Source organism: Dermacentor andersoni, chromosome 2 (genome assembly GCF_023375885.2).
Source record: "Dermacentor andersoni chromosome 2, qqDerAnde1_hic_scaffold, whole genome shotgun sequence".
Classification (NCBI taxonomy): Eukaryota; Metazoa; Arthropoda; class Arachnida; order Ixodida; family Ixodidae; genus Dermacentor; species Dermacentor andersoni.
Genome location: NC_092815.1, coordinates 23,190,740 through 23,217,387, shown reverse-complemented (window position 1 = coordinate 23,217,387; position 26,648 = coordinate 23,190,740). Strand labels below are relative to the sequence as shown.

Sequence of the window (26,648 nt, the reverse complement as noted above, 5' to 3'; positions counted from 1 at the left end):
TCTGTCAAAAGTAAAGTAACAATGCATTTCCATTTCCTTTGAAAGGAAACATATAGGTGCCTGAATAATGCAAGTGCTAAAATGTGTATATAGACTGTTTCATCGGGCGAGGAGGATAGGGCGCGCGGAGAGCCTTTCCTCCTCTCTGGCTTGGGTGATCCGGCGCGGCGCTGCTTGAAAGCATTGCTGTCCCGTGCTGCAGAACGATTTTGAGATGTTTTAGGTGGTACTTTGCGAAATTTACACCATGTCCATTCATATAAGGTCGTCAGGGAAGCTTTTCGGTGCATCGGTAACTATAGTAGGCAGAAATATCTTTTGGGGGCGCAAAAATGTGATGCGTTTTATCAGCCGCGGTGTTTGTATGTGTTGTGAACTATTTTGCTTATATCGGTTTTAATTCAACAAAGAAAACCGGTGTCTCTGTATTAGCAGCATGAAATGGTAAATCTGCTCAATATCTGATCGCTTGGCATAGGGAGTAAAACAAAGCATAAGGGCACATGCTCTTGCACGGCCAACCTAAGGCAACCACGAAACATCTAAGCGGCAGGCGCAATCAAATATTTGTGATGCACCGGCATCGTTCTCGCGCCTTTCAAGTCTAGTAGGCTTCAAATTACCATATGTCTACGGTAGCCTTCCTGCATGAGGCCGATGGCGCTGCTCAACACAGCGATCACTGCGGTTGGTGAACCAGCACGGTACATATGTAAGCTGTGCGCTTCGGCATTGCCTTTTTGGCCTGCATACAGCCATAATATATGAGGGATCGCATAAAAAGAATGCGATGCCTATTTTTGAGGACAAAATTTCCGTAATACGTGTGAGTGCGTCGTAGAGAATGGAACGAACACAACCGAAAAAGAAATTCGGTTATCCTCCTCTTTCTCGAAAAAGCAAGAGAAAATGGGCTAACGCCGCAATAGGGCCTCGCATATTCACGCCGCACAACATTTATAAATATATAACCGCTGATGCGGTATGCTTCGACCATGCGGTATATAGAACAAAGATATATGTAATCCAGCACCTACCACTGCTTAGGACAAGCGTAATTCAGACTGCAAGGTATGCTGCTATCACTTGCCAAAATTATTTTTTTCAGGGGTGGAAACCTCATCCATCGAACCAAGTAGTCACGCAATGTAACCTGCAGTGAACAGTTTGAACGCTTGTCAAAGTATAACATCACAGCTCATATCGTAGCAGAACGGTACACACGCTCACGCTGTTACGATCGTCGCGTATGTTTCATGGCTCCTAAACCGCAGCTCAGAAATAGAGGATAATACTGCAATAAGGTCACATTAGTGATTGGAACATTCAGAAATACACAATTGATCTCCGAGGCTGATTGTAGGCTCGAATATGCGCGCGCACGCATGCGCTGCGTGTTCCGTCCACCTCAACGCCAGCAGAAATTTCGGCCACGACGCCTTAAATAACTTCAGCACGTCTCACAGAACCCTTTACCACGTAGAAGACACACGTCATACTAAACAGACCGCACGACCGCGAAAACAAACGCCAGAACCTACCGCCGAGCGTATAGCTGCCATGCAAAAGAGCGCTTTCACCCAAGCCAGTATGGCGCTGCTCATAGGTGGCGCCACTGCTTCACAATATGGCGGCACCTACGAAAAAACGGTCTATACATTCTGTAACAAACCTCGGCATTGTCAAAAAGAAGATTGAAGTCAGCTGCAAAAGTCTCCAGGTCCTTGTACTCCCCCGTAATGATGTTCTTCTCAATGTTGTTGAGGTCAATTGGCGTGTGGATTTTCTCAAAGTAGTCCGGGCACCTGTTAACAAATTGTTAAAAGTGAACATTACAATACCTTTTAACAAGTCCAATCAAAAGCAACATCGTTGCATGCTTTCAACAGCTTTGTGTGATACACTAATTTGATTTTGTACAGGCTCCCCACCCTCAAACATTCAATGACATTCAAGGTCTTCTCAAGATATTTCCGAAGAGTAGATGTCACAAGATATTGCATCTGCAACTAAGCTGAAATCTCTTGAGCTAGTGCCCAGTTATGTGTGGTTGCCCCCTACTTTCTTTAATAAGGCATGACAGTACCAAATGCCCTGTTAAACTTGTTTGTTTTATATGTATATATATTTTTCATAGTTTTTAATTCATGCTACCCTATTTAATTTCTTGTATCAGTAACACAGAATTTAGTCCTTTTCCAGGGTATTTATTTTGGAAAAATGCTAGAACTTTACAAGTGAAATATCACTTCTATGGTCATTTCATGTTATCCACCTGATTCCTGGCCAATACCCCCTAGTGGGTATGAGCCATGACATGAAAGGAAAACAACTACATTACCAGTACGCCTTGGTGGGTAGCTGTATCTCAAGAAGACCATAAAAATATAACCCATACTTTGCTGCTAAGGTAACAGAAGGAAAGTGGAAGTCTATAACACCATTCACTTCCCGTAAAGCAGGCAAATAGATCATAAACTGAACATTTGGCCTGAAGGGGGCAGGCTGGGCACCACAATGTCAGAAGGACAGTACGTCGGTCACGTTTGTATTCCATACTGAAACTACTGACAGCGCGAAATGGCACGAACTGCACATGAAAGATACACGGACAAGCGCTGACTATCAACAGACAACTTTCTTGAAAGCATACATAGTGAGCACCACCACTACCAATCCTGAAGGTTAGGGTGCCTCGATGCTCCGCGCCCGGACTTTCGCACATCAAGGCACCCTACTGAGCCGCCATCATCGGCTCATCGTCGAACGCTTTCTCTCACACACACACACACAGCATACGGCGCACAAGGGCAATGTTACTGCAAGACGTAGCCAGTATGTCCATATCGCAAACAAAACCTGTATGAACTGCTAGAGGAGGTCAACCCAGCGCGCTTCCACCTACCTTCTTCCTCCACGACGCTTCGCCTCGTTTCTTCTTTTCCCATTAAGTTCAGCTAAATAAATGCTTTTTATGTCATTTTTCCTTCTTTGTAAGTCTACTTCTTTTACCGTTTTGAAGTATGATATTTGGATGCACCTGGTCATGTTGCCAATTGTTCTTCTGATAAGACAAACATATTTTCATGGACCCTTTGAGTTCGTCTTCAAGGGAGTCTACTGTAAATAAGCGATGATACATGTGACATGATGACGTGATGGTGTGACGATGATTCACATTTGGGGGACCACAGACCTGCTGGATCTATTCTCCCAGGTCTGTTAAACCTGTTCTTGATTTTCGCTTAGGGCACCCGAAAGTTGTTAAAAGTGCTATTGCTTGCTCCTGTTTGACTGCGTCCTTGAAGAAATATTGCTCGCATTTGATGGAGGAAAGCTTTACTAGACAGTGGGGAAGACTAGGCGAGGCGGAATATTCTGTATGTAATTTGGCCTTCTTGACTGAAAGGACTCTGGAGAAATTGAAAAGCAAAAGTAGTGGGAGAACGCGAGCGAGGGCTGTTAATGACGGTCATGTGGTAAGCGTTCCTTATATGCACGGCCTTTCACACTGTTTAAAGAAGGTTGGAGCACGGCATGGTATTAATGTCGCTTTTTCAGTGAAGAACAAGTTGGGCAGGATTTGTGCTGCCATGCATAATGGGGGCAGAGGAGGCAGATCAGGAACCACGAGTGTGTAGCATTGAACACTAGAAAAAGCATGTTCAACGCAAGACAAGGGTGGGTGGTGTATGAATTTCCCGTCTCGTGCAATGCGTGGAACATTGGCCAGATGGAAAGATACGTCAACGTATGCTTTAGGGAACATATCGCTTCCTTGAGGAGACAGCTGTCTTCGAATCTTGCTTTTTGCACTGCAATAAATGCGGGAGCGGCTGCACTCCAGTGCCTTCAAAAACCAAAGTACTATCGAGGCACAGGGTAAATCAGCCCGAGAGATAGTAGAAACTTACTTCATTGATAAGGCAGGAGACATGCGTGTGTTATGCGTCCGTCTGTTTCGCTCCATGAGTCGGAGATAGATTACCTAGACAACTATCTTTAGGGATTTGTTGATATTGTCATTTATTGCCAAGTGCGTGTTTACTATGTAATTTTCTGTAGTTGTCATGTGCGTCATCGCTTATTTGTATGTGTGCTTTCAATAAAGTTGTCTGTTGATAGTCAGCACTTGTCCGTGTATCTTTCATGTGTAGTTCATGCCATTTCGCTGTCAATAGCTTAACCATGTCAGGCCATGATGTAGTTTTTAAGGCGAAAGCCTTAAGTGGATCATCCCAGATAGCCTGCAATGGCTCATACCCTCATAAGCAAGCAAAGAGAGAGAGAGAAAATAATGCAGAGAAAGGCAGGGAGGTTAACCAGAGGTAAGCAAAATATCCAATGGATCATACCTCCGTAAGGCTGAGGCTACAAATGCTCACCAAAGTGAAGCAAACAGTGCATGCATCCATTGAAATTACCAACGCAGCACACAGAACGGCATACGTTTTAATCCCCTGCTGAGAGGATGCAACGTAAAGTTGAAGAGAAACGTCTTTGGCACGAGTCTGACCTCGCTATACAGACACGCAAAGCCGCAGCTAAGTGTCGAAAACGAGCCAAAGAAGCGGAACTGCAAAATCAGCAATGCGATGATGCGACACCGCGCATTACCAAGTGTGCAGCAGGCTTCAACTTGATGTGTTACAGGATGTAACGTGCTGCCGAACATTTTGCTTAATCCTAATTCTATGGGCAGATTTACCCACAGACCGCTTCTGCAGTAATAAAAGGGCAATTAACGTACTGTCTCAAACAACCTTATATGGCACGTGCGCTCATCCTATTACTGGCAAATACATGACAAGCTAAATCCCACAAAGATGCTTTCCACACAAGCTTAATTGAAACTATGACAGTGAGGTGGTGAAGTGTCAGCCACAAAAGTTCACAGTCACTTAAGCTAACGTGATTTGAATGCTTAAGCACTATGGCTTCTCTAAGTTGTCAACTTAAATAAAGACCTACCTTAATCCACTTTGCTCTAATTTGTGCCACCCTTAATCCACCTTACTCTACCTTGTATCAACGTTAATCCACCTTAATTCACTTTAATCCACCTTAATGCACTTCATTCACTTTACTTCACTGCGGGATTTCGCAGTGTGAGCCACAGCAGTTCCAGCGCCGAAAATGTGACATCATCACTTGGTTATGTGGGTTTTGGTACCATCGGATGTAACGCCGGATGCCGGATTTTTCACTTCATGAGGTGTATAAGGCTTTCGCCTTAATTAAGAAATAAGGGTGCCATTCATACATGCTGCACCACCCTTTTTGCCTTTACTTGTGAACTGGGGATTGCTCCTGCCTTCACGCAAGGTTTAACATGTTACTAAATGCATTACAGCTGGACACATTTCAACTTAAAAAACTATCCATGAAAGCAAGAATAGAGAAGAGGACAGAGAGAGACATAGAAACAACAAGATGAAAAAAAAAAAAAGACAGAAAAAGGACAGCATTTTTTTGCAGGGGCCAGTAGAGGCTACAAGGCTATTTTCTGCACCTACCGCCATGAATATGATCTCGGGATGCGCGCAGTATGCAGCAAATAAGCCGCATTTACATTAACTGAGGTTTATTATAAGCATGCCTGACTAAACATACAAATGGCCATCGTAAACAGGATAGGCAAGTGTTGTTTCATCAAATGTAACAGAAACAAACTCACTTTCGTTTTGATGGCAGGTTAACAAATGGCGTTGATAGCACCTTGCCGTTCTCATCTGAAAACAATGCAAAATATGTTTAAGCTTGGTACAAAAAGAAGAAAAAGAGGAGAGAGACCATACATTCAGCAGCTGCTTGCTTTAAATGGAACACTTCTAGTGGGATTACAACACAAAACTCAAATGATTTAAGTCAGGCACAACAAACAAATGGCATTCACACATTAATGGCATGCACACAATGACTGTCTCGCACTGGAATAGCTAGCCTTGCTATAGATTGCTATGCGATGTGTTTGTATTACTTTGTTTTATTGCCACTGATGTAATGTGTTGTCATTTTGTTTCGAAGCCCGAGTTCTTGCACTGCTTGCGCATGTTGATGCGACCAGTGTGCTCTCAAAGCTGTGCTGTTATCACCCTATCTGAGCACATCTTCAATTTGAAGATTTCTCTTTCTTTCTGTCTGTCTCGATATATAATACTGCGTAGGGCACACAGCATGCATCCATGCATCAAGGCATCCCAATCCTCCGTGTAATCTTCACTTCAAAGAAAACTATTGCCACATATTTACGCTATCATTTCTTTTCAATCTTTAATTTTTTTTCAGCTGAATATGGAGAAATCAGAGCACAGTTAAGCCAATCATGATCACAGCAGTGATCCGCTCTACAACACATAAAAGTATAGTTGTTACAGAAAGAGGGCTGTGGATTGTAGTGGTGGATGTGTTCCTTTGAGCACTAATGCAACAGACAGCAAATGGGAAAGGATGTGTATGCATGTCAATCTCCACAGAAAGTGCACACCACCTAACAACACACTCTGCAGTCTAAATGCTAACTGGATGTACTAGGACTGCGCACTCACAGTTGACAAGAAATGCACAAAGAAATAAATGGATTGGATTGCAAGAAAGCAATACAACACATTTTTTTTTTTTTTTAGTGTTTATGATAAAGGACATAAGAGAAGAATGACAGCCAGGGTGTCTACCAAGTTGACATTTACAAATTCCCTGAGTTTTCCAGGTTTTCCCTAAGCACCTTTTTCAAAATTCCCTGAATGAGCCAGAACTTTGTTTTATGTCAAGACAGGCTGACACCATGTTGCCCGATGCTGTCACTCTCTAGTAAGCATGTTGAAAGAAAAAAAATGACTTAATCCAATTTGAATAGTAAGGAGTAATATCTATTTTATTTAAAAAGAAAACAGAAGGAAGGTGTTAGTAAAATGCATAGCGAAAAAGATGGTAACACTCATTCCAAATTAAGTCGAACATCTTTAAATACAAATGAAAAGGAGATGTATACATAAGTAAATATTTTTGAATATGAGCTATTTCTTTCAACTAATAGCAAGCTCATCGGTATGAAGCCTGAACTTTGTCACAACTAAGATTCTCTCTCAGCAGCTGGGAAGTCAACCTCAGCTGTACTGACATACTCTCAGCCCGTACACATCTCAGTGTTGAGTTTCACTGCTTTGAAGAGTTTATTCTGGTTTGGATGAGGGACACCTGCATCTCGGCGTCAGCCAACACTTTGTTTCTTGAGCTCAAGTTCCTTCAAGGAGGCGGCGGCACACTTCTTTTCCCATGAATTCCTTAGTGCGTCGGTCCTTTCTGTTCTCATCCTCCTTCTGCCACGCTTTCACCCCATGGATCATTTTAAGCATCCTCTTGGTCAGTTATACAGTCAATGTTCTATTTTTCTGACTCCCTAGGGGCCGCAAAAACATTCGAAAAATCTGGCAGTCCGAAAAAAAATGAATGCATGTCTTTAACTGCCCTTGCAGGGTAAAATTGCCACAGGCACATCTGAAAAGCTTTTAAAGCGTGCCAGTACACTTATTAGGCATATCGGTGCTCGTACCTTGACATGAGACGGGGGTGCACGCGTGTATAATTAAGGAATACATACTGTGTCCCGTGACAATTGCCCTTTCCCACGCTTGTTATGCTTCACCGCCTAATACTGTTGTACTGAGGCGAAACTAACTTTCGGAGACTGGCATTACGCAACGCGCTGTGCTTTGTAAGCTTCGAAGCCACTCGCGAGGATTACAAAGGCGGAGTCGGTGCCATTGCTGACAGTGGCGAATTCTTTCAATGAAAAACACGGCACCGTATGGCAAGAAGCTTAATAGCGAACGTAGACGCAGCTAGGCCTAACGTTGCCGCGGTGGTGGTTACGGCTGCCAGCGGATCTGCGTGCGAGAGCGCTGGTTCGAGGCGGCGGTATAATCAAAGTGACAGGGGTGGTGGCTTTGACTGGTGCCATTTCAGACCTGCAGTCAAGGCAATATACACTGACTATATGGAGTATGTGGTGGTGCCGCAAAGCCGTGTGAATTATCGGGCCTATCTGAAAAATCGGGCATCTGGAAAATCGATCGTTAACTGCTCTGGCAATACATTGTGCCGATGACACCGCGTCAATGACGATGCTTTGTGATTCCTCTGTTACTCGAGCCAGCATTAACACGACTTTTGTTCCCTTTCAATAAAGCTACAGCTAATTTTCCCTGACTAAAGCACAAATTCCCCGAGTTTTCCCTGAGTGTTTCCAGACTATTCAAATTCCCTGAGAATTCCCAGTTTTCCCGGTTTGTAGACACCCTGGACTTTGCAATGAGTGATACGGTTTCATGCCATGTAGACGATATCGTCACATAAGCAGTACGGATTAAGTGAAGCCAGCCACGCTTTTGCGTGCACTCCACCCCTGCAGCTGATAGCGTTGCCCGCACTGGGACAACGCTATCATGAAAAGTGCCAGCAGCGGGCAGCGAATGCTTCTTCTGCCTCTCACTCCAACGGGTCACCGAAAGTCGCGATTATGCAACCTCCAATACTAAACACGCAGAAAGACAGCTTACATGATGCCACACCATCTCGGCACACCCACTCTTTGAACATGCGGCAGGTTACTTCTAAAGCAGGGTCCACCCCCGCCCCAGCCCCCCGCCCCCTCGTACACACTTGATCGCATTAGTGCGAGCTCACTCCCCTTCCCCTCTTTCCATTTGCTTGTACGTGGAGCCACCACCTTTATTCCTCACCCTCGCAGACTTTCACTTGCACCTAAAGAACAAAGTGCACGATAGGATCTTATCGCACTTGGAACATGATGTGGGTTCACTTCAGCAGTCGCTCTTGTCACGCCTTGTGCGATTTGAGAGGTGTTTGCAAACAGCCACTTGTAATTCAATCATATGACCATCTGCGTCCATGGAAGTTTCCATTTATTTTCTCGGCATTCCTTTGCTGTTATATTGTTATATTGAAATCGCATACAAACACACTTCGTTCTATTGAAGTCCTAATTACATGAGTGTTCTATGGACAAGAGGTCGCGGAAAGTAAATTTACTTTGTTATATCCAGAATTTCGTTATATTGAAGTTCATTCTGTCGAAGTTTAACTGGATGAAGGTGTAACTAAATTACACTTACAGTTTATTTGCGATGTTCAATATGAACTCAAAACCTGTACAAGGATAGCGTCTTACACACACTGCCACTTTGTTGGTAAGTGCATCAGTGGGAGTGCACTTGCTGTAGACAGTAAAAAAGGAATCGGAGAAAATTCTCAGCAAGACCTCTGGTACCTTTGCAGGCTAGCACAGAGCTGCAGATGTCTCGGAAGACCTGTGCCAGGCGTGCTGTTCGTGCCAGCTGGGTGTTCTCCTGTGCACGGGCCAGTTGCCGTGTGCGCACTGACCGCGATGTATTGAGCGCAGTGAACTGTGTCCTGAAGGCCTCTTCCTCCCGCTCTTCTTCTTCCTCTACTGCACTGGTGGACGCAGCCACATGTGCACCCAGGCCAGCTGGGTGAGCAGACTGCTTCTTGCCACCTGCTGCCACTAGCTCAGACCCAGTTCCATGTGACTGCCTGCGCACATAAGCACAAACGGGACTTGCAAAAGGTTTGTTGGACGACCTTTTAGGAAAAATTCTCAAGTGATATGAGAACCATCTTGAAAATCAGCGCAACGGGACGGCACAACACATAGGAAAAAGAACACAGGCGCAAATTAACTGATTTTATTGTAGCCAGACCCACAGGTCTGGCAGTAACGTTTCACAAGCGTTTCTTTTTTTTTTTCTTTTTTTTCACGCAAGAAATCTAGCTAATACAGAGAATACACATCTTGCTGACTATTGCAGTAGCTGTCCCACTTGTGAACCATGTTTCCATAGCGTGAAAATCCTAGGCAAGAGCAAGCGAGAAACCGCTTGTGAAACGTTGAGGCATTTTTTATCAGAAAAGCTGGTCAGGATTGCGTAAGCGAAACATCGCTTTCACTGTATCATGCAGAAATAAAACTCCTTTTGCACCTGGTTTTAATCACTTCCTGTTCGACTAAACCCATTCTTTCTTGTAACGGTGCATCTGTGCAGCTTGTGGTTATATATACCTGTGGGTCTGGCTTCAATTAAGTAAGTTGTTAGTTTGTGCCTGTGTTCGTCTTCCTTTCTGTTGTGCGGTCCTGTTTAGCTGTATTTCAAAATGGTTCTCATGTTAAAATACCAAGTAGCCCAGCATTCAATTCTCAAGTGATCTTTATTGGCAATACCGTCTTTTCATGAATATAATGCAAAAAATCTTTGTTTGTTTGTTTACGTGTGTGTGAACTTAGAACTACATTCAACACTTTTCAGTCCGCAACTATTCCCATCGATAGCCCACTATGGATGCTTACGAATCTGTATTTTGATGCTTTCTAGGCGCCCTTAGACAGCTGGTGCCATTACGTTATTCAGGGACTATTTATTCTGTTTTCTTTTTCTGCTGTGCAAGGAATTTTAAAGGCCCTCTGGAGAAGAGGCATGGTTGACACGATGGGCACCCGTAGTTCCCAAGATGGCGTTGACGTCACATACTGCTCATCTATAGAAACATCACATTTCTACCAATTCTCATGCCTCCACGCACAACTTTTTTAACTTTGGAAGCAGCACTGACATGGCAGTCAACTTCAATTCATCAGATTTCAGTATAGAGTTTCACTTTCCGCTACAAACCGTTTCAATGTTTCCGTGTGATTCAAAGATATCCTGCATGCACTTAAGATCATAGTTCTTATCTGCAGGATGTCAACATTCTCCAGTCGGGGTAATTTGCCGACGGCCGCGCAGGGAGTCGAATGTTGCGCCAACCAACGCCCGGGAGTTGACCTCAATTGAATCTGAAGTTTCTCAGTGATGCTGAAACTAACCAACTTTTCACAAATTATGAACCAGGTGACAGGAGAAATAATCCTGGTGACTGCTGAGGGATGTAACAGGTAAATTCCCATATGTGGAGGTTGCGCTGACATTTTTTTCATTGGGTAACTCTTTTTCGGAATGCAACTGAGTATCACATTTATGGTTCCAAAATTATGTGGCTTGTCCCTGACAAGACAGGATGACAGCAACATTTGTAGCTAGTGATCCACGAAACTGGGTACTGATAGCACAGCTGCCTGACGTAGTCTTTAGTTAAAGGGACCCTGAAATGATTTTGAGCATCTTGTACAAACGTACCAAATCGTTAGAGTAGGTCCTTCTAATCATTAATTGATGCATCTAAGTGCTCCGCGTAAAGTGTGTAATTTATTATAAGGTTCTAAAAAAGTACATCACTGCCGGCCGTAGCACATCGCTAGGCTGAATTTTAAGCTGCCCCTACCCATTTGATGTCATTTGCCCCAATGACGTTAGTAGGGAGAGCTATCCGATTGGCTGCCCAGGGCGTGTCACCAATAATTTTTCCAACTTTATGGCGAACAAATATTGTTCGTAATAGTTGGAATGTCAGTTAATTTATTTTTATAAAAAGAAAATAACAGGAAGGTAATGCACAAGAACAATTTCTCACTACACTTAACCCTTTGAAGGTTTTTGCCGTACATGTATGGCAGCGGTTTCCTGTCCCGCAATGTCTTTGCCGTACGGGTACGGTTTCGACCCTCCGTTTGAAATTTCTCGCCATAATGACGATGCGTGCTCAGTGGGAGGTGCTGCCACCTCTTAGGACTTACAAGAAGTGTTTAAAGTTTGTGCTACCTTCTTGGGGAGATGAACAGAACTGATTTCGAGCTTCAGCGCATTGCACAGACTGCAGCAACACCCCTTTTGCGGTTTAAGTTTTGCCGCGTGATCGCAGCGGAGGCGCGCGAAACGTCATTTTTCTCTTTGTCGGCACTCTCTTGCAGAGGCAGTGGACGTTGATTTCTATATTGATTGGCGCTGCTCTTAGCTTGTTTATAACCGCCGCTCGCGAGGTATTCTCACTCTCAGCAACAACATGCTTTCGGTTCCGCCGCGTGATCGCAACGGAGGCGCACGAAACATGATTTTTCTCTTTGTCGGCACGCTATCGCAGGGGCGGCAGAAGTTGATTTCTATCTTGATCGGCGCTGCTCTTAGCTTGTTTATCACCGCCGCTCACGAGGTATTCTCCCTCTCTGCGGCAACGCGCTTACGCGAGAGGGTGCCTCAGACCTCTGCCCAAGGCAGCCACATGCAGAGAAGATGTCATGTGTGCGCCAACACAACTCGTCACTCCAAGAGAAGAACATAAGACGCATTTTAGGTGTGCAGACTGCGATAAGGCGCTGTGCGGAGAGCCGTGTTTCAAGGAGTACCACACTCTGAAATACTATTGAACATTTTGCAGTTCTGAGTGATGCCGACACGAAAATACTGTTCCTAATTTTTTTAAGCTATTTATTCCCGACTTTATACATCTTGTACATTCAAGATCCGCAATAAAGTAATTTGACCACCTGGGAAAGTTTTTTTCAAAATAATTCGACCCTCAAAGGGTCAAGCACTTCCAGCACACAGCAAGCGTCGTCTGCCTGTTTTACAATGTGCTCCACTTTGACGAGAGCTGAGCAGTCGGAGTCAGTCTCAGTCTTTTCGTGAGCACCATGATTCGACTTTGCTGGGTTGTGGGCTGCAAACGTAGCGACTGGCAATATGTCAAGCTGCGACATTGTGTCCCTCTGCGAGGCAGCAGATGAGCGGACCAGCTGCAGCGCATCGGACTGCCGCTATCTAATCGGCGCCAGGATTCGTGCATTTGCGGCCGTCACATTACACCGGAGGATTACTACCGCAATAAAATTTGGCGAGTCCGATATTCGGGTAAACGCAAGTGTAAGGGGACAGGGCCTGGCCGTTTGACAGTGCCGGTTCACAAGATAAGCAGAAACGCAAATGCAAATGGTCTGCATGGTGCAGCCACCTCGTGGCACAGAGCTCAGCTACACATAGTAGCAGTAACGAAATGTATTCTTTTTTGCTGCTGGTGTAAATTTTTCGCAGGAGTGTAATCGTTAACACATTGTCTTTGTAGATATTTAAAATGTTTTGCACTTGGTTAGAGCAATATTAGCGCTTTATTTTGCTAGTTAAGCTCTGCGCCAACAGGTGGCTGGACCGCACAGACTGATCAGGCCGCTCACGTACGTCTATGCTAAAGTTCCTTCATCAGCTTGAGTTTATGCCTCCAGCTATCCGTTGAACCACCTAGCTCACCTGTGGTTGCCGGAATACCAGACACGTTTGGCGCTGTGACAGAATGCTCGCAATGCACGGTGCTTCAATAGCTCTCGCTTGGGGTCGACTGCCAAGCATCTGGCGGAGAGTTTGGAGAGGCTTCGCGCGTGCGCTCTTAGAGAATCGGAAGTCGACGACAAGACGTGCCATCATGACCCAGAGCCAGTGAAGGCAGAGCTTAGCCCCGATCCTTCGGCAAACGAGTTGAGGAGAAAATGCATGACTATGAAGAAAGGTAACTTGTAATCGTCCGTAGCTCTCCTAATATGAGACGCTTCACACAAATTGTGGTGCAAATGATTAACTTTAGCTGTACCCTACACGTCTACAAAATTTGTCTGAACCGTATCAGGAGCCCTTTAATGACAAGGTTGGCTTTTTCCAAGAACCTAATAGGCTACCCAAGGCTCCCAAGCATGAGAATACCTGCTGTTTTTTTAATTCTTTGCTTTGAAGCATTGGACAGGACCATATTTGACTGCATCCCATAAAAGCTGGAACTTTTTGTGCAAGCAGCAAACGAGACGCAACAAGAAAAACAAAAGTTCACATGGATAGCATTAAACCATTAAGGGATCTCAGCAAACTCAGCTCATCATGAACGATTATCACAGCCCACTTTGTCGTGGGTATTTTGCCACTTTCAGGATAGCATGTTATGCATAGTGAAAACATTTCTTTTAACAGTGTAGATGGTGGTAGACACTCCATCATCATCGCTTCTATTGAATTAGATTTCCACACTATTTGAAGTCATATTTCTGCATTATAACCACGATATTGAAGCACATCACGTCAGTAAAATGAACCATTAAGCCAAACTACACATACATTTGTCGGCATGCGAAAGGTCACGACGGCGAGCCTTGCGTTTGCCCAACCGGTGGAGGAGATATCCGTGCCCACGCCGAGCTTTGATGTGTACGTTTTTTTTTTGTGCACAATTTCTGCAAGTGTAGGTGCGTTGGCGCGAGCGCAAATGTACGTGTAGTTTGGCCTTAATAGTACAGTTTCTTCGGGGACAGGGGAGAAGAGAGCCCTTAAGGGGTCAATGTTGTATGCCGGTTTAATGATAATTTCTTATACAAAGCTTTCAAATAAAGTGTAACCACTCACCGGTCCCGTGACGGCCTGCTGGCACAGGATCTCTTGGCACGGTCATAATTGCGTAACAGGAAGCAACGGTGCTTCTGGACAAAGCAGCGTTGCTGGTGTGAGAGGGGCTTCAGCTGGAGCTGGCTCAGCCGAGCTGTCACTGTGGGCTCTGTGACCGTTGCGCAGCCTTCACCTTTGGTTCCCTGCTTGAAAACAATGAGAAGCCTGTGAGTGGAGTACCTTACTGGAGTTACCGGAAAACATTTACGAGTGCCGCAAGTTCTGCGCAAGCTCGGTATCAGTGATACATCCCTTGCAAGCCACTGTGCGTGCACTGCCGCAAGAGCCTCAATTGTGGACTCAAGTGTTTTCTAGCAGCTGGAATGCAATCTTTTGGCACTGATAGCACAGAGGGTTTCAGGAGAGGCCACTGCTACATTTTGTCAATCACATGAAAATCAAGGGAACAGTTTTCAGTGATGCAGATGCTTCATCAACTGCATCATCTGCCGAGGCTACTGTGGCAACAAAACGCAGCCACACAGTTTGGAAAACTCTCCTGAAAAAAACTTGGGCTCCAGAATGACAACGTTTAAAAGGGCAAATAGAAAATTGTTAACATTTTTGTTTAGTATAACCAAATCTTTCGCTTGCGTTTAATATTCGTAAAGTAAAACAGTACAGAAAATTAGCCGCTGCCTCAATTTGTTTTTTTTTATTAAAATATTTTTATTATGTGTATAGTGTGGACCTGATGATCCGCCTAAAAATATTTTAGGAGACTGGTCTTGCCGATTCTTGAATATGCATGCATAATTTGGGACTTGAATGTGCAATCATTAAAGCCCTGAAACAATACAGAACCATCCAGCCTGACTCACAACTAAACAGTACAGATACGCATGTAGTGTTACTGAAATAAAGAAACAGTTAAACTGGTGTGATCTATCAACATAGTAAGCAATTCTTCAAATTATTTGTCTTCTGGGACATATTTTTAAACTGCAGTGCAGTCCACAGAGATGATTAGCTTTACCCGCCAACATATGTTTTACTACAGCACAACAACTCACTAAAGATAAAGAAAAAAGCTGCACAAATATCTACAGTAGAACCTCGTTCATACATTTTGGAAAGAAATGCGAAAAAAAATATGTAGTAACTGAGAAAATGTATGATCTAAACTAACTAAAAAATGTACCAGGCTTAGCTGTATTTGAAGTCTATGTAATGCAAAGTGTTGCGTGAATCGTTGCGCACGAGACACTGATGTGCGCCAAGCTGGCGGGGCTTCGGCAGCCTGAGACACATTTTGTTGTTTTCTCATTGCGCAGTGTTTAAAGACAGCGACAGGAAACCAAAACGAAACCAAGCTGATGGGCAATGCCAGATGCCACCAAACCAAAACGTGACACACACATCGCGCTGCCTGCAGCAGGGAATGGCGGTGCGTTTGGATTATCGCCTACTAATGGCATGCAGCACACTATCAAAGGCACTACGCTTGACGCGTTGTAAAACAGACAGGTGAAGATGCTTATCGCAATAGGTTTGGTGGCGATAGCTATGAATGCGGTGTGTAATGACCCCAGAGGTGATTTGCTGGTACCGGAATAAGAAACTGAGTGGGCATGGACGGGCGAGTATTGGGATGAAGATGACGCGGCGGGTGGCTAAGTACTGGTTTCGATCACGCATGCCTCACGCATTTTCTTGTTTGTATGGGATCTAGGGGCCGGTAACCATATCATACGATCATAGTTTGGCAATGTACTGAACATTGGTGCTGAAAAACGCATGTTTTATGGGAACGTATGAACTAATAAAAAATAAGCGTAACTAACTCTATTGGGTCATTTTTCGTGTTCTCGTTTGTGAACGCTGGCGCTGGGAAATCGTACATAACGGGATCGTATCAACGAAGTTCTACTGTATATATAAAAATTCATTTTTTCCACATGTGACAATTCAATGGAATGAACTCCCCATGCAGTCATATAAACCTCCTTTAATCAGATTTTCTTGGTGCGCTGAATTGACATTTGCAGTTAATATCCTAGCAGATTTCTTTTCCAACAGCTTTTCATGTATACTGCCACTACATTAAACAAATTATTTGTATTCAGTTTTCCTGTTAATGCCAAGTGTTACCCTAGGCATGTTATTTTTCTTGATTATTTTCAGACTAATTTGCAATCTCAGAACTCTTTATGTATTATGTTCCATTTGGAGAATGTGTTTCTAGACCTGTAGCATTTTGATGCAATGTATTATCTCACTTGGGTCAGACTAAGCCTTGCTGTTGTAACTGCCTTATGGTAAACCCCTCAGTTGCAATGCAGGTAAAAAATGTTTTTTAATTAAGCTTGTAATGTGCCACCAAGTGCATGATAGATGCAATGATGTTCTCATGACTTTCATAGCTTTCACAACGTTTACAAAAGCCAGGAGTTGGCCATTATCTTCACTGGCTGACCTCAGCTGGAGTTGGGTGCAGGTTTGAGGCATGCAGTCGATTTGCTTTTCGCGTGACTATAGTGAAGGGCTGTCAAGGCCATCCGAAACGAGTTTATCCTTGTGGGCACATGCAATGATGGAGAGCTAGAACCACTGGGCAACCTGAAAGCTTGGAACAACATAATGAGCATTGCTGCTGGAAATTTGCTGTGACATTTCTCTGTCTAATTTTCTGTTTCTGCACTAAATAGTGGTATGTTAGCGCAATAAACATTATTTATATACTCTTTCTTTGTTCATATCTAATTTAGTATTCACATAATGCAGACATTTCTTCCAGTCCTCTGAAACAAAAATTAGGAAGTTCATGCTGCATGAGACTTCATATATGTTCAAATATAATTTAGGATTCAGATGATTCATACATTTCTTCCAGTGCTCTGAAACAAACGTTAAAAAGTTCTTGCTGCATGAGACTGCATAAAGGCCAGAAAAGTTGTGAAAACTGGCATGATAAAATAAAGGTAGATGAGACATGCCTCCCGCTTCCGGCGCAGTGGGTGGCGTGCCCGCTGCTGCTTGCGAACTGAACGGCTTGAGGTGCCCTTGGTGCCTTCCTTGGTCTTGTCCTTAGCTTGAGGATTGAGGCGTTGGCTTTTGCCCCCAATGAAGCCTCGACATTTGTCACTCCCACACTTGCACTCTTGCTGCAGAAAAAGGACAAGACACAAAATAAAACTTCTGCGACCACACCAGATTCTCAAACAAGACGAACATCCAGTCTAACATAAGGCACACACAGTAAACTTTTCTGAGTGCACAGAGTACTACAAAACCATTCATGACAAAACAATTGTAATGAGAAATAGATTTTCATTTCCCGCTCCCATTTGCGTTCTTTAAACAAGGCAGCTTGAGGAAGACAAGGACATAAGAAGACACATAAAGTGTGTTTGTCCCTTGTTTTCCCCTTGCTGCAGTACTTCCAAGAATGCTACACTTCATACTTGCCAAAACTATCAGTTGGGGGCAGGTTGGCGCATGTCTCCTTTACAAATGTGGCAGTGGCTGCGTGCGAATGTCTTATCAGCGCGTCTGAGTGTATATGCAGCCTGCATGTCTTGTTTTATAGATAATGAGCCCTGTGTACAAAGATTGGGTGTGCCGAGATGGCATGCCATCGTGTGTGCTGTCTTTCGGCACATTTAGTACTGGCGGTTGCATAATCTTGAGTTTCGGAGACACACTGAAGCAAGAGGCAGATGAAGCATTTGCTCACCTCTGCCGGTGCTTTTTATGATAGCATCGTTCTACAGTGGGTGACACTACCAGCCGCAGGGGTGGAGTGGACGTGAAAGCGTGGCTGGCTTCGCTTAATTCGTACCGCTGATGTGAAAATAATGTTGACACAGCATGAAATCGTATCTTTCTTCACCGACTCTCAAATTGAACGCGAATTTTTTCTCACTCAAATTTACTCTTTTCAATTGCCAGATAATTCGTAAGACGTTGCAGCCTCTCCCATGTAAGAAAATTAGATTGGCAACTGTACTTATTTGCCTAAAAGGTCGAATTTCAATACAATAAAATTTCAATATAACAAAGCAAATTGCTTATTTTACCAAATTTATTATGTCGACGTTTAACTTTACTTGGTTCCGTTCAGTGCATCACTCAGTTAGCACATTCAATAACACGCCTTGTAAGCCATGGCTACATGGCTTACAAGGCCTTGTAAGCCATGCCTAACTACCTGGCTCAATTGTAGATATTAGACAGTTTTAGGATAGTGTAAAACGCTTGCGTTAGCGTTAGCGTGCGACGCAACGCTAACGCAAAGAAAGGCTGCACTGCGCGGCACAAGGTAGTGTTTTAGAATAGCGGAACGGAGAAAAGCGCTAACGTTAATGCAAACATATACGGCACCATCTAGATGTAAAAACACGAAATATTGGCAAGCCAAATCCACAAGAAATGTCGAGCTAATCCAATTCCGAATCCGCAAGTGTGTCCCTAAGTCAAGCTTGTCCAAAGCCACAGTCGCTGCGTTAATTACGCATGTAGGTGTTTGGTTTCAGTGTCGTTTTGTCGAGAGTCGCGAAACACACCGATTATTCTTAGCATGCCGCGATCGAGTGTTCTGTGGGACCCATATTACCTGTACTTTCTAAGTTGGGATGACATAGACGCCCTCATGCTTCGGGAACGAGAGCGACCGCGCAGGTTGTACGTGTTCTCCAGAGGTGGCCTGCTCTTGAGAACACGAGAACATGAATATCGAGGTGTATTCTGGAGGGGACGTTTCGCCGGCAATTTCGCTTACAGATAGCGGATTTCCCACTTCTTTCCACTTTTTTGCAACAGACGCCCATCTTGACGTCTGTCCGAATGGGTTCAAGGCGAAAACCTCGTTCAGGAGGTTCATGTCGTCATCGTTAGTAAAGCGCACACACATTGTGACCACTGCACCGACCACACTACTTTGTTTTGCCGCGGAAAATGTGAAATGCATCAGCTTGACATGCGGCTTTACACCAAGCGAACGAGCGAAATACACTTGGGCGCCATCTCGAGGTGGATACAGCAAACATGAGCAAACATGAGCAAACCTACTCGTTAAACCTTACTGCGCTGCTAAACGAGAACGTATATCGTAAACAGCGTCCATTTGTCACCTGTACGCCGCTGTCGAAGCATCATCACACAAATCTAAAGCGAACACAAGCATTAGTTGGGAATGAATGAGCCGAACAGTGCAGGCCGACGACTCGATAGATCCGAAGCGGGCAGCTCTCACTTCGACTGGCACCGCCATGTTGCCGTACGTAAGGCTCCCTTTGCGTGCGTTAGCGTTCACCGCTAAATCTTGAAAATAGCGTACGTACGTAAGAGCTCCAGCAGCGTTTACGTACAGCGCATGCGCACTGTGGTGCACGCAACGCTAACTCTTTGCGTTTGCTGCTTTATGCTATACTGAAACTGTCTATTGTCACATAGATGACGGCAAAGATTGAAGGAAGTGGTATGTTAGAAGAAGCATGAGAAAGTGGACGTGCTGCAGGGGCTAGAAAAATGGTTTGAAGAATACCATCCTAACGTCGGAATCACAGGTTTCCGTGTAAACATGCATGTACCGGAACATAGTACAGTAAAGCCTCGTAAACCCCGAAGCTGTAAAACCGGAAGAAATTTAAAGATAGGCAGAGTTTCGAGATCAGCAAAATGACAAAACTAGAAGCTCGCTGGCTATGCATACAGCACATGAAGCCTATCCAAAATTGCACCAGAAATACCGTATTTATTCGAATCTAGGCCGATAGTTTTTTTCAAATAATCATATTCCAAACTCTAGGGTCAGCTTAGATTCGAGGATTTTAAAAAAAGCGGCAGTTTTTCATTTAAACTGCTAAATATGGTGCATAGGTAGCCCCATCTAGAAAAGTCAGTATCGCAGCCACTACTAGCCATGCCAGTAGCCAATCGTACACAAGCAAGGTCGCCATTTTGACCTGTGTCGTGTCGGCCGTATCGGTGTGCAGCGTGGTGTTAACGCGACGGCACCAAGCAGCAGATGCCACTACAGTGCCGCTTTCACACGAAAAGTTGTGATAGCCGCAGAGGCATCGTCGAACCTTCAAGCCAGGCGGGACTTCGGCTTCGACGAGAAAAATGTCCATCATTGGAGGGGACAATGACAGCAGCTTTTTGCGTGCACCGCAACGAGGATGGCATTTAGCGGACTAAAGAAAGGCCGTCACCATGACGTGGAGACAATTTCGGCCGACTTTGTTCGGTCGCAGGGAGCAGCTGCCCTTCCAGTGACAACAGAAGTGCTCCAAGCGAAAGCTAGGGAACTTTCGAGGGAGCGAGGCCCAACGCCAAAGGATTTCAAAGGCAGCCGGGGCTGGCTTCAGAAATTTATGAAGTTCTTCAGCTTCAGCCTCCGACGTCGCACTTCAATCACCCAGAAGCTGCCAAGCTGCGAAAGAGAGAAACGGCAGGCTACAACCTTGGGCAAATCGGCAACGCCGACCAGACGGCTGTGTATTTTGATATGCCAGTGGCGTACACCGTGAATGAAAAGGGTGCCAAGGAGATGAAGGTGTGCTCTGTGGGCTACGAGAAGCAGCACGCAACTGTGATGCTGTGCTGCACAGCTGATGGACATGAGTGCCCTCCTTATATGATATTTAAAAGGAAGACACTGCGTGCTGGAGAAACTCCCAAGAAAGGTCATTGTGCGGGCAAATTAGAACGGGTGGATGACGAATGCGATGGTGGAAGAGTGGGTTAAGATTGTGTGGCGACGGCGTCCAGGAGCCCTTTTGACAAAGAACTCGCTCCTTGTCGTCGACTCTTACCATGGGCATTTGACCGACAATGTGAAGGCGAACACGGACCTCGCTGTCATACCGGGCAGCATGACGGGCCAGTTGCAGACACGTGATGTCTGCATCAACAAACCTTTCAAGGATCGTCTGCAGAAATATTACAAGGACTGGTTGACTGACGAAGACCACATGCTAACGGCAATGGGCCGCATCAAATGTGCATCGCTATCGCAGCTCTCAGGCTGGGTAGCTGCAGCGTGGGACGACAACCAAGGTACTTTGATCATGCGCGCCTTTAAATAGTGCAGCATGTCTAATGCACTTGACGGTACCGAAGATAGTACACTGTTTGAAGGTGACAGTGACAAGGAACACAGCGACGAGTCCAGCAGTGACGACAACATTGAATGAGCTCTGCACGTTCAGATTCAATAAATGCTGTTTGCATTTTGTGAACGCTGTCCTTGCTTTTTTTGTTCGGCCTACATTCGAGGTAATATATATTTTTTTTGTTGGCTTCAGACTTAGGGGGTCGGCTTAGAATCGGGGTCGGCCTAGATTCAAGTAAATACGGTATATTCTCAACCACTTTCACACGCATCAGCAATGGCATACAGCATTGCTGGCATTGTGCCAATATGGCGTACGTGCTTGGCACTGAGTCAAGACAATTGATCCTAATGCAACACTTGAAGTAGTCGTCCAAGCGTAACTGTTTCCAGACATCCAGAAAGCTGATGCTGCTACTTTCTGCATTGTAATAAATTCCGGACAATTTCATTTCGAAAACCAAAACTGAACTGCGGAAGCACGTAACTGTAATGCTTTCAGCAGACGCCCATGAGTGATTGCAACATTTGCATTTCACCATCATGTGAGCATGATGCAAGCATAGTTATCAAACCATGATCTGAGTGAAATGCTGTGAGCTCGCATATTTGCTTCTCTTGGGCGCAGCACTTGGGCTGATCGCAGCTGCTCAAAAATACTGATAATCTCGCTCAAGGTCACGATAAATACGTTGTGACCACATTGATACAAAACTGACAGTGCCCTACCAAAAAGAAAAATCCCGACTCCCAGCTTACAGCTGCTGCTGCTGTGTGAGGCCACGACAAAGTGGCAATGAGCACCCGAGCAAGTGCGTGTGAGTGGTGATAGAAAGAACTGGAAGAGATAAGCGGGGAGCGCAGCCGGGCACGACATCTGGTTCAGCTAGTGAGCAGCCGCTGAGTGAAAAGAGAGTGCAAGCGACGCTGCCTTCGCTGCCCCGTTGCCTATTTTCTGGAATTTTCAGAGTCAACGGAGTCGAGATATCCGGGGTCCGGCACAGAAACATGTCAAGATAAGAAGTTAGAAACACATGGATTGACACCACAGCCAGAAAAACATTTCAACTTAACTGACATTTACAGACATCAAAGGGTTTAGTGCATATTCATGGCAGCTACCATTAACGATGGTTAGATTTAAATTACCTTATCCTACAAGAAAGCCATCCATGCTTTGTTTAAGGAATTCAAAGCTTATGTCAAGTACAAAAAAAGTGATGTCTAAGTTTAAACAAGCGTGGAAGCACTGGCAAGCTGTCAACAATTACAATATGTTTCACAAAGTTTCAGAAGTATTCAATTAAGCTGCAGAATAAGCATACGCACTGCGATGACAGTCATTTATCAGAAGTGATCAGCTCATTCACATGTAAAAAAAAATGAAGCTTTCACTCATGGTATGACCTTCACTCATCACAAGACTTAGGTATTGAATGCAAATCTCTGTACTCTTACCTGGCGTTCATTGTTGAAGTTGTGGAAGTTGTAGTCGTAGCAGATCTCAGTGTTGCCTGGAATATCTTTTAGGGCGAAAAGGCCTACACGATAGAAACCATTCACAGACCTGAAACCAACCAGAGAAGGAACCATGTAGTTAAGCAAAGCTACCAGATTGACCTTGATTGACATGGCTACTCACAATTACTTTTTTTTAATTATTATTGTTATTCACTCATTCATTTTTTTCCTCAGCCTTAGTCCCACTGTTCACTCATTAATTATTTATAAATATATGGATTTCTTTACTACATGGCTTCACTGATTCATTTGTTCTCATGCATGGAAACCCGTATTTGCCAATGCCACTGAGCAGCTGCATAACAAGCCTGGTGGTTGAGCTCACCCCGTATTCAAGAGTGAAAGTAGAAAAGTTATATTCAAGAAAGGTTATATTCAAAACGCAATTCTAGCTACAAACCCCCCAGATGCACAAAGCTTACATCGAAGAATCTAGTAAGCAAAAGCCTTATGCAAAAGAGTAACAAGTGTAAATAGATGCTGCCGCGCCAAGTTAGAAGTGCTGCCTTACCACTTCTGCATCTCGCAGTTAGGGTCACAGGCATGGTTGACGAAACGACCTTCGCCGGCCATGCGATAGCCATCAATGACCATGCCAGAGTCCAGGTTAAGGCAGTAGTGGTGCTCATCATTGCGGTAGCGCTCGGCCATACGGTGCCGGAACTCTTGCTCACTCACTATCTCTCCCACATATTCCAGGATGAATTCACCTGCATGATGACACCAAGGTCGCCAATCACAGCCATGAGAGGCAGCATCATAACAATGGCCAGGACAGCTTGAACCAACCAAAGCTTGGACATTATGACCGCCCTGTCCAGCAAAAAAAAAAAAAAAGAGAAGAAGAAGAAGAAGAAGAAAAAGAAAAAGAAAAGAAAAAAAGAAAGAAAGAAAGAAAGAAAATTCAAAGTGTTCCATGAAATCAAATAAGCAGTGAGGTCTATGCTTTTATTTATGCCTTCTGTCGTCTGCAGTGCCCACAGTCTACACAAGAATGCAGAAACTCATGTCGAGCAATACAAGTCAACATTTGTGGCCCTGATGACTGCTTGTTCAAGGTGAAACAAGGTTGCACTTTGTTCAAAAGCTGAAATGCTTCAGTATATTGTTCTTGATAAATAAATAAAAAAAATATAAACCTATGTCTAACTACTGCACACTGCCAAAAATCTTAGGAAAAAAATTGAACTTATACAACATAAGAATGCATATTAGAAAATGAAGGCATTTTCACTTCTAGTATGCGTAATGAAGCCCTGCAGAATTTTGAAGATCTGCAAAAATAAGAGCCGATTGGGAAATGTAAGCAAGGTCTCAATTACCGGCCTTGATTGGCTCCCGAGTTCGTATTCCCCAGCCTCGGTCACGAGTCATGAAGCGCTCCAGACCTGGGCTCCATTCGTGTTTTTGAATCTTCTGGTTTCCGCATTGCTCACCACATGGGCACAGTGTTGGCGAGCACTCCACGTACATCATCCTGCATGCACACACAGCACTGTGTCATGTGCTTGCCCACAATGTTACAATAACACCTGCAGTAGGGTAGTCGCATTGCAGCAATTGATGCTCCAGTGTTGGGGTTCCCAAATTGGGCTTTTATGGTGTTTTTGGGAACCAAATAACATTGTCAAGTTCTATAAAAACCCATTATATTGGGTTTTTTAGCATGCAAGTTTACAGAACTAATCGTAAGATAAATAAGACCAAATGGCCCATTCCCATATAAGAGCCACACCTTGTCAATAACGCGAAAAAAAAGTGCAGTTCTTACATGAGTCTAATGGTACCATTCCTGCTTTACATTTATTCTTCACAATCGTTCTATTTCAGGAATCGGAATATATAGTGAAATAAGTTCAGGTGGTTGGCTGCGAGTGTCAGCACTGCGAGACTGCCTCCTAACTGTATCCTGCACTTTTGCACTGCACTAGTTCAATTCTATATAGTACTATGCAATGCCAAAGTAAAATTGTCGCCTTGGCTACACAGTAATGTACAGAAATAAGAGCCGCTCTTTACATACTTCTGCTGCCAGCCAGAGAAATACAATTTAAAGCAAGAACTGAAAATTTATTCGAGAAACCTTTGTGCAAGAACCTAGTACAGTAAACCCTTGTTTAACTCAAACTCTGATATCTCAAAATATCGGTTAAGTCAAAATTTCTTCCTGGCTTGGTGTGAACTCGTGTATTTTTCACCGATCTCGAAATGCTTTTGTGCCACACTCCAGATATATAAAAATCTCAACCGCAAAAATGCCAGGAAATAGTCGCTATTTAAAGGTTTCCATAATTTATGCGCCCCTACAATATCGCCAAAAAGTGACAATAATGCGAGTTTGTAGTGAATTGCATTCGGTTTTGCACCACTCTAATCATCCGCTGTTTACGACCAGCCACAACCTCATTGATAATGGACAGTTTTAGTTGAGCGCAGCTTACGTTTTGCTCCACTCAAATTTCACAGGCTGAAACACTGCAGGGAACCTAGTAGGTTTTGCATTTGATAAGTGCATCTTGCAGAAACACAAACGAAGCGCTGTCAACTGCTATGGTCTGCTGCAAAATGGCAACGAAGCCAAGTACATGTGCTCTCACGCTCCGCTCAATCAGCTTTGTAAGCCAATTGAGCTGGGGCATTGCAAAATCGAGGGACTTATGACTGGGGTTTCACTGTACTGCAAGAACTGTGCGACAATGGTGGTGTGTCTAAGCAGCGCAAATCACTGACGGAGCCACTTTCATGGTATTTCACCTGACTAGGCTTTGGACACCCAAGCGCCTACATGCAAGAGTGTTTGCTAGGCTCAGTGGGAGGATTGCTGTTACCCGTGGATGCCCAATGTGTCAGGTACAGAGTTGCACAATATCTCGCAAGAGTGATCTGCTGAAAATAACTCTTCTGGTACATTGAACTTTTTCGAGAAACTTGGCACCTACTGGCACCTATTTCAAAAGGCTTTATGTGGTCTATGCAGACAGCCAGGGACGTATATCTTCATGAACTTGCTCTCGAAACTTTCCCCGCGTTTTACAATTTTGAGTAAACGGGGTTTTACTGTATCTGCAAGTGCCAGTATCACCATCGTAAGTAGTATCACATTACCTGTTAAGACAGTCTGTGCCACAGCCCTTGTCAACCTTCATCTTTGGTCGGGCACAGTTACAGCTCTGGACCTCATATTTGGACACCGGCTTAACATCAACATACACATCTGTGTGCAGGAGAGAAACAAAAATGGCAGCTCAAGTACAGCAACATATGTTACTACAAATAACATCGATTTGCTAAATGTTTTGAGGAAGACACTAGTAGGTTCTTCCAAACATAGGGCTTACTTGAAGTACTTACATGTGCTTTTCTATGCAGATGGAAAAATAACAACCACCATTTCTTTATGAGAGTAATTTCTGCAGACTTAACTCAAGAACAGCAATAAAAATGTGTCTAACAGACTAATTTTAGAAAATGATGGCTGCAAAACAATGCATGCAAAAATACTCACTTGATTTAATTCGTTTGTAGTTGTTCACTGGGTCATAGCTATAAAGAAGCTGCAATGGAAAATGTGCGAGAATGTGAGATTAAGAAAAGTGTGTGTGGGGCGGGGGGGGGGGGGGGGAAGAAAAAAAGAAGACCTTATGCATAGATGAGATCGATTCCAACATATACCCTGCCAACAT

At 44.2% G+C, this 26,648-nt stretch overlaps 1 protein-coding gene across 2 annotated transcripts in view; it reads right to left on the bottom strand.

Moving 5' to 3' along the window:
- The window catches only part of ash1 (histone-lysine N-methyltransferase ash1), a 102,766-nt gene that overhangs the window by 34,865 nt on the left and 41,253 nt on the right, over positions 1-26,648 (bottom strand). For both annotated transcript variants that reach the window (XM_050189917.3, XM_050189918.3), the window contains 10 exons: positions 26,471-26,519; positions 26,071-26,179; positions 24,288-24,442; positions 23,477-23,675; positions 22,903-23,011; positions 17,324-17,491; positions 14,349-14,530; positions 9,290-9,573; positions 5,678-5,732; positions 1,673-1,805 (listed from right to left, as the gene is read on the bottom strand). In XM_050189917.3, the coding sequence (XP_050045874.2) occupies positions 1,673-1,805; positions 5,678-5,732; positions 9,290-9,573; positions 14,349-14,530; positions 17,324-17,491; positions 22,903-23,011; positions 23,477-23,675; positions 24,288-24,442; positions 26,071-26,179; positions 26,471-26,519 (1,443 nt within the window). The remainder of the gene's footprint in view (positions 1-1,672; positions 1,806-5,677; positions 5,733-9,289; positions 9,574-14,348; positions 14,531-17,323; positions 17,492-22,902; positions 23,012-23,476; positions 23,676-24,287; positions 24,443-26,070; positions 26,180-26,470; positions 26,520-26,648) is intronic.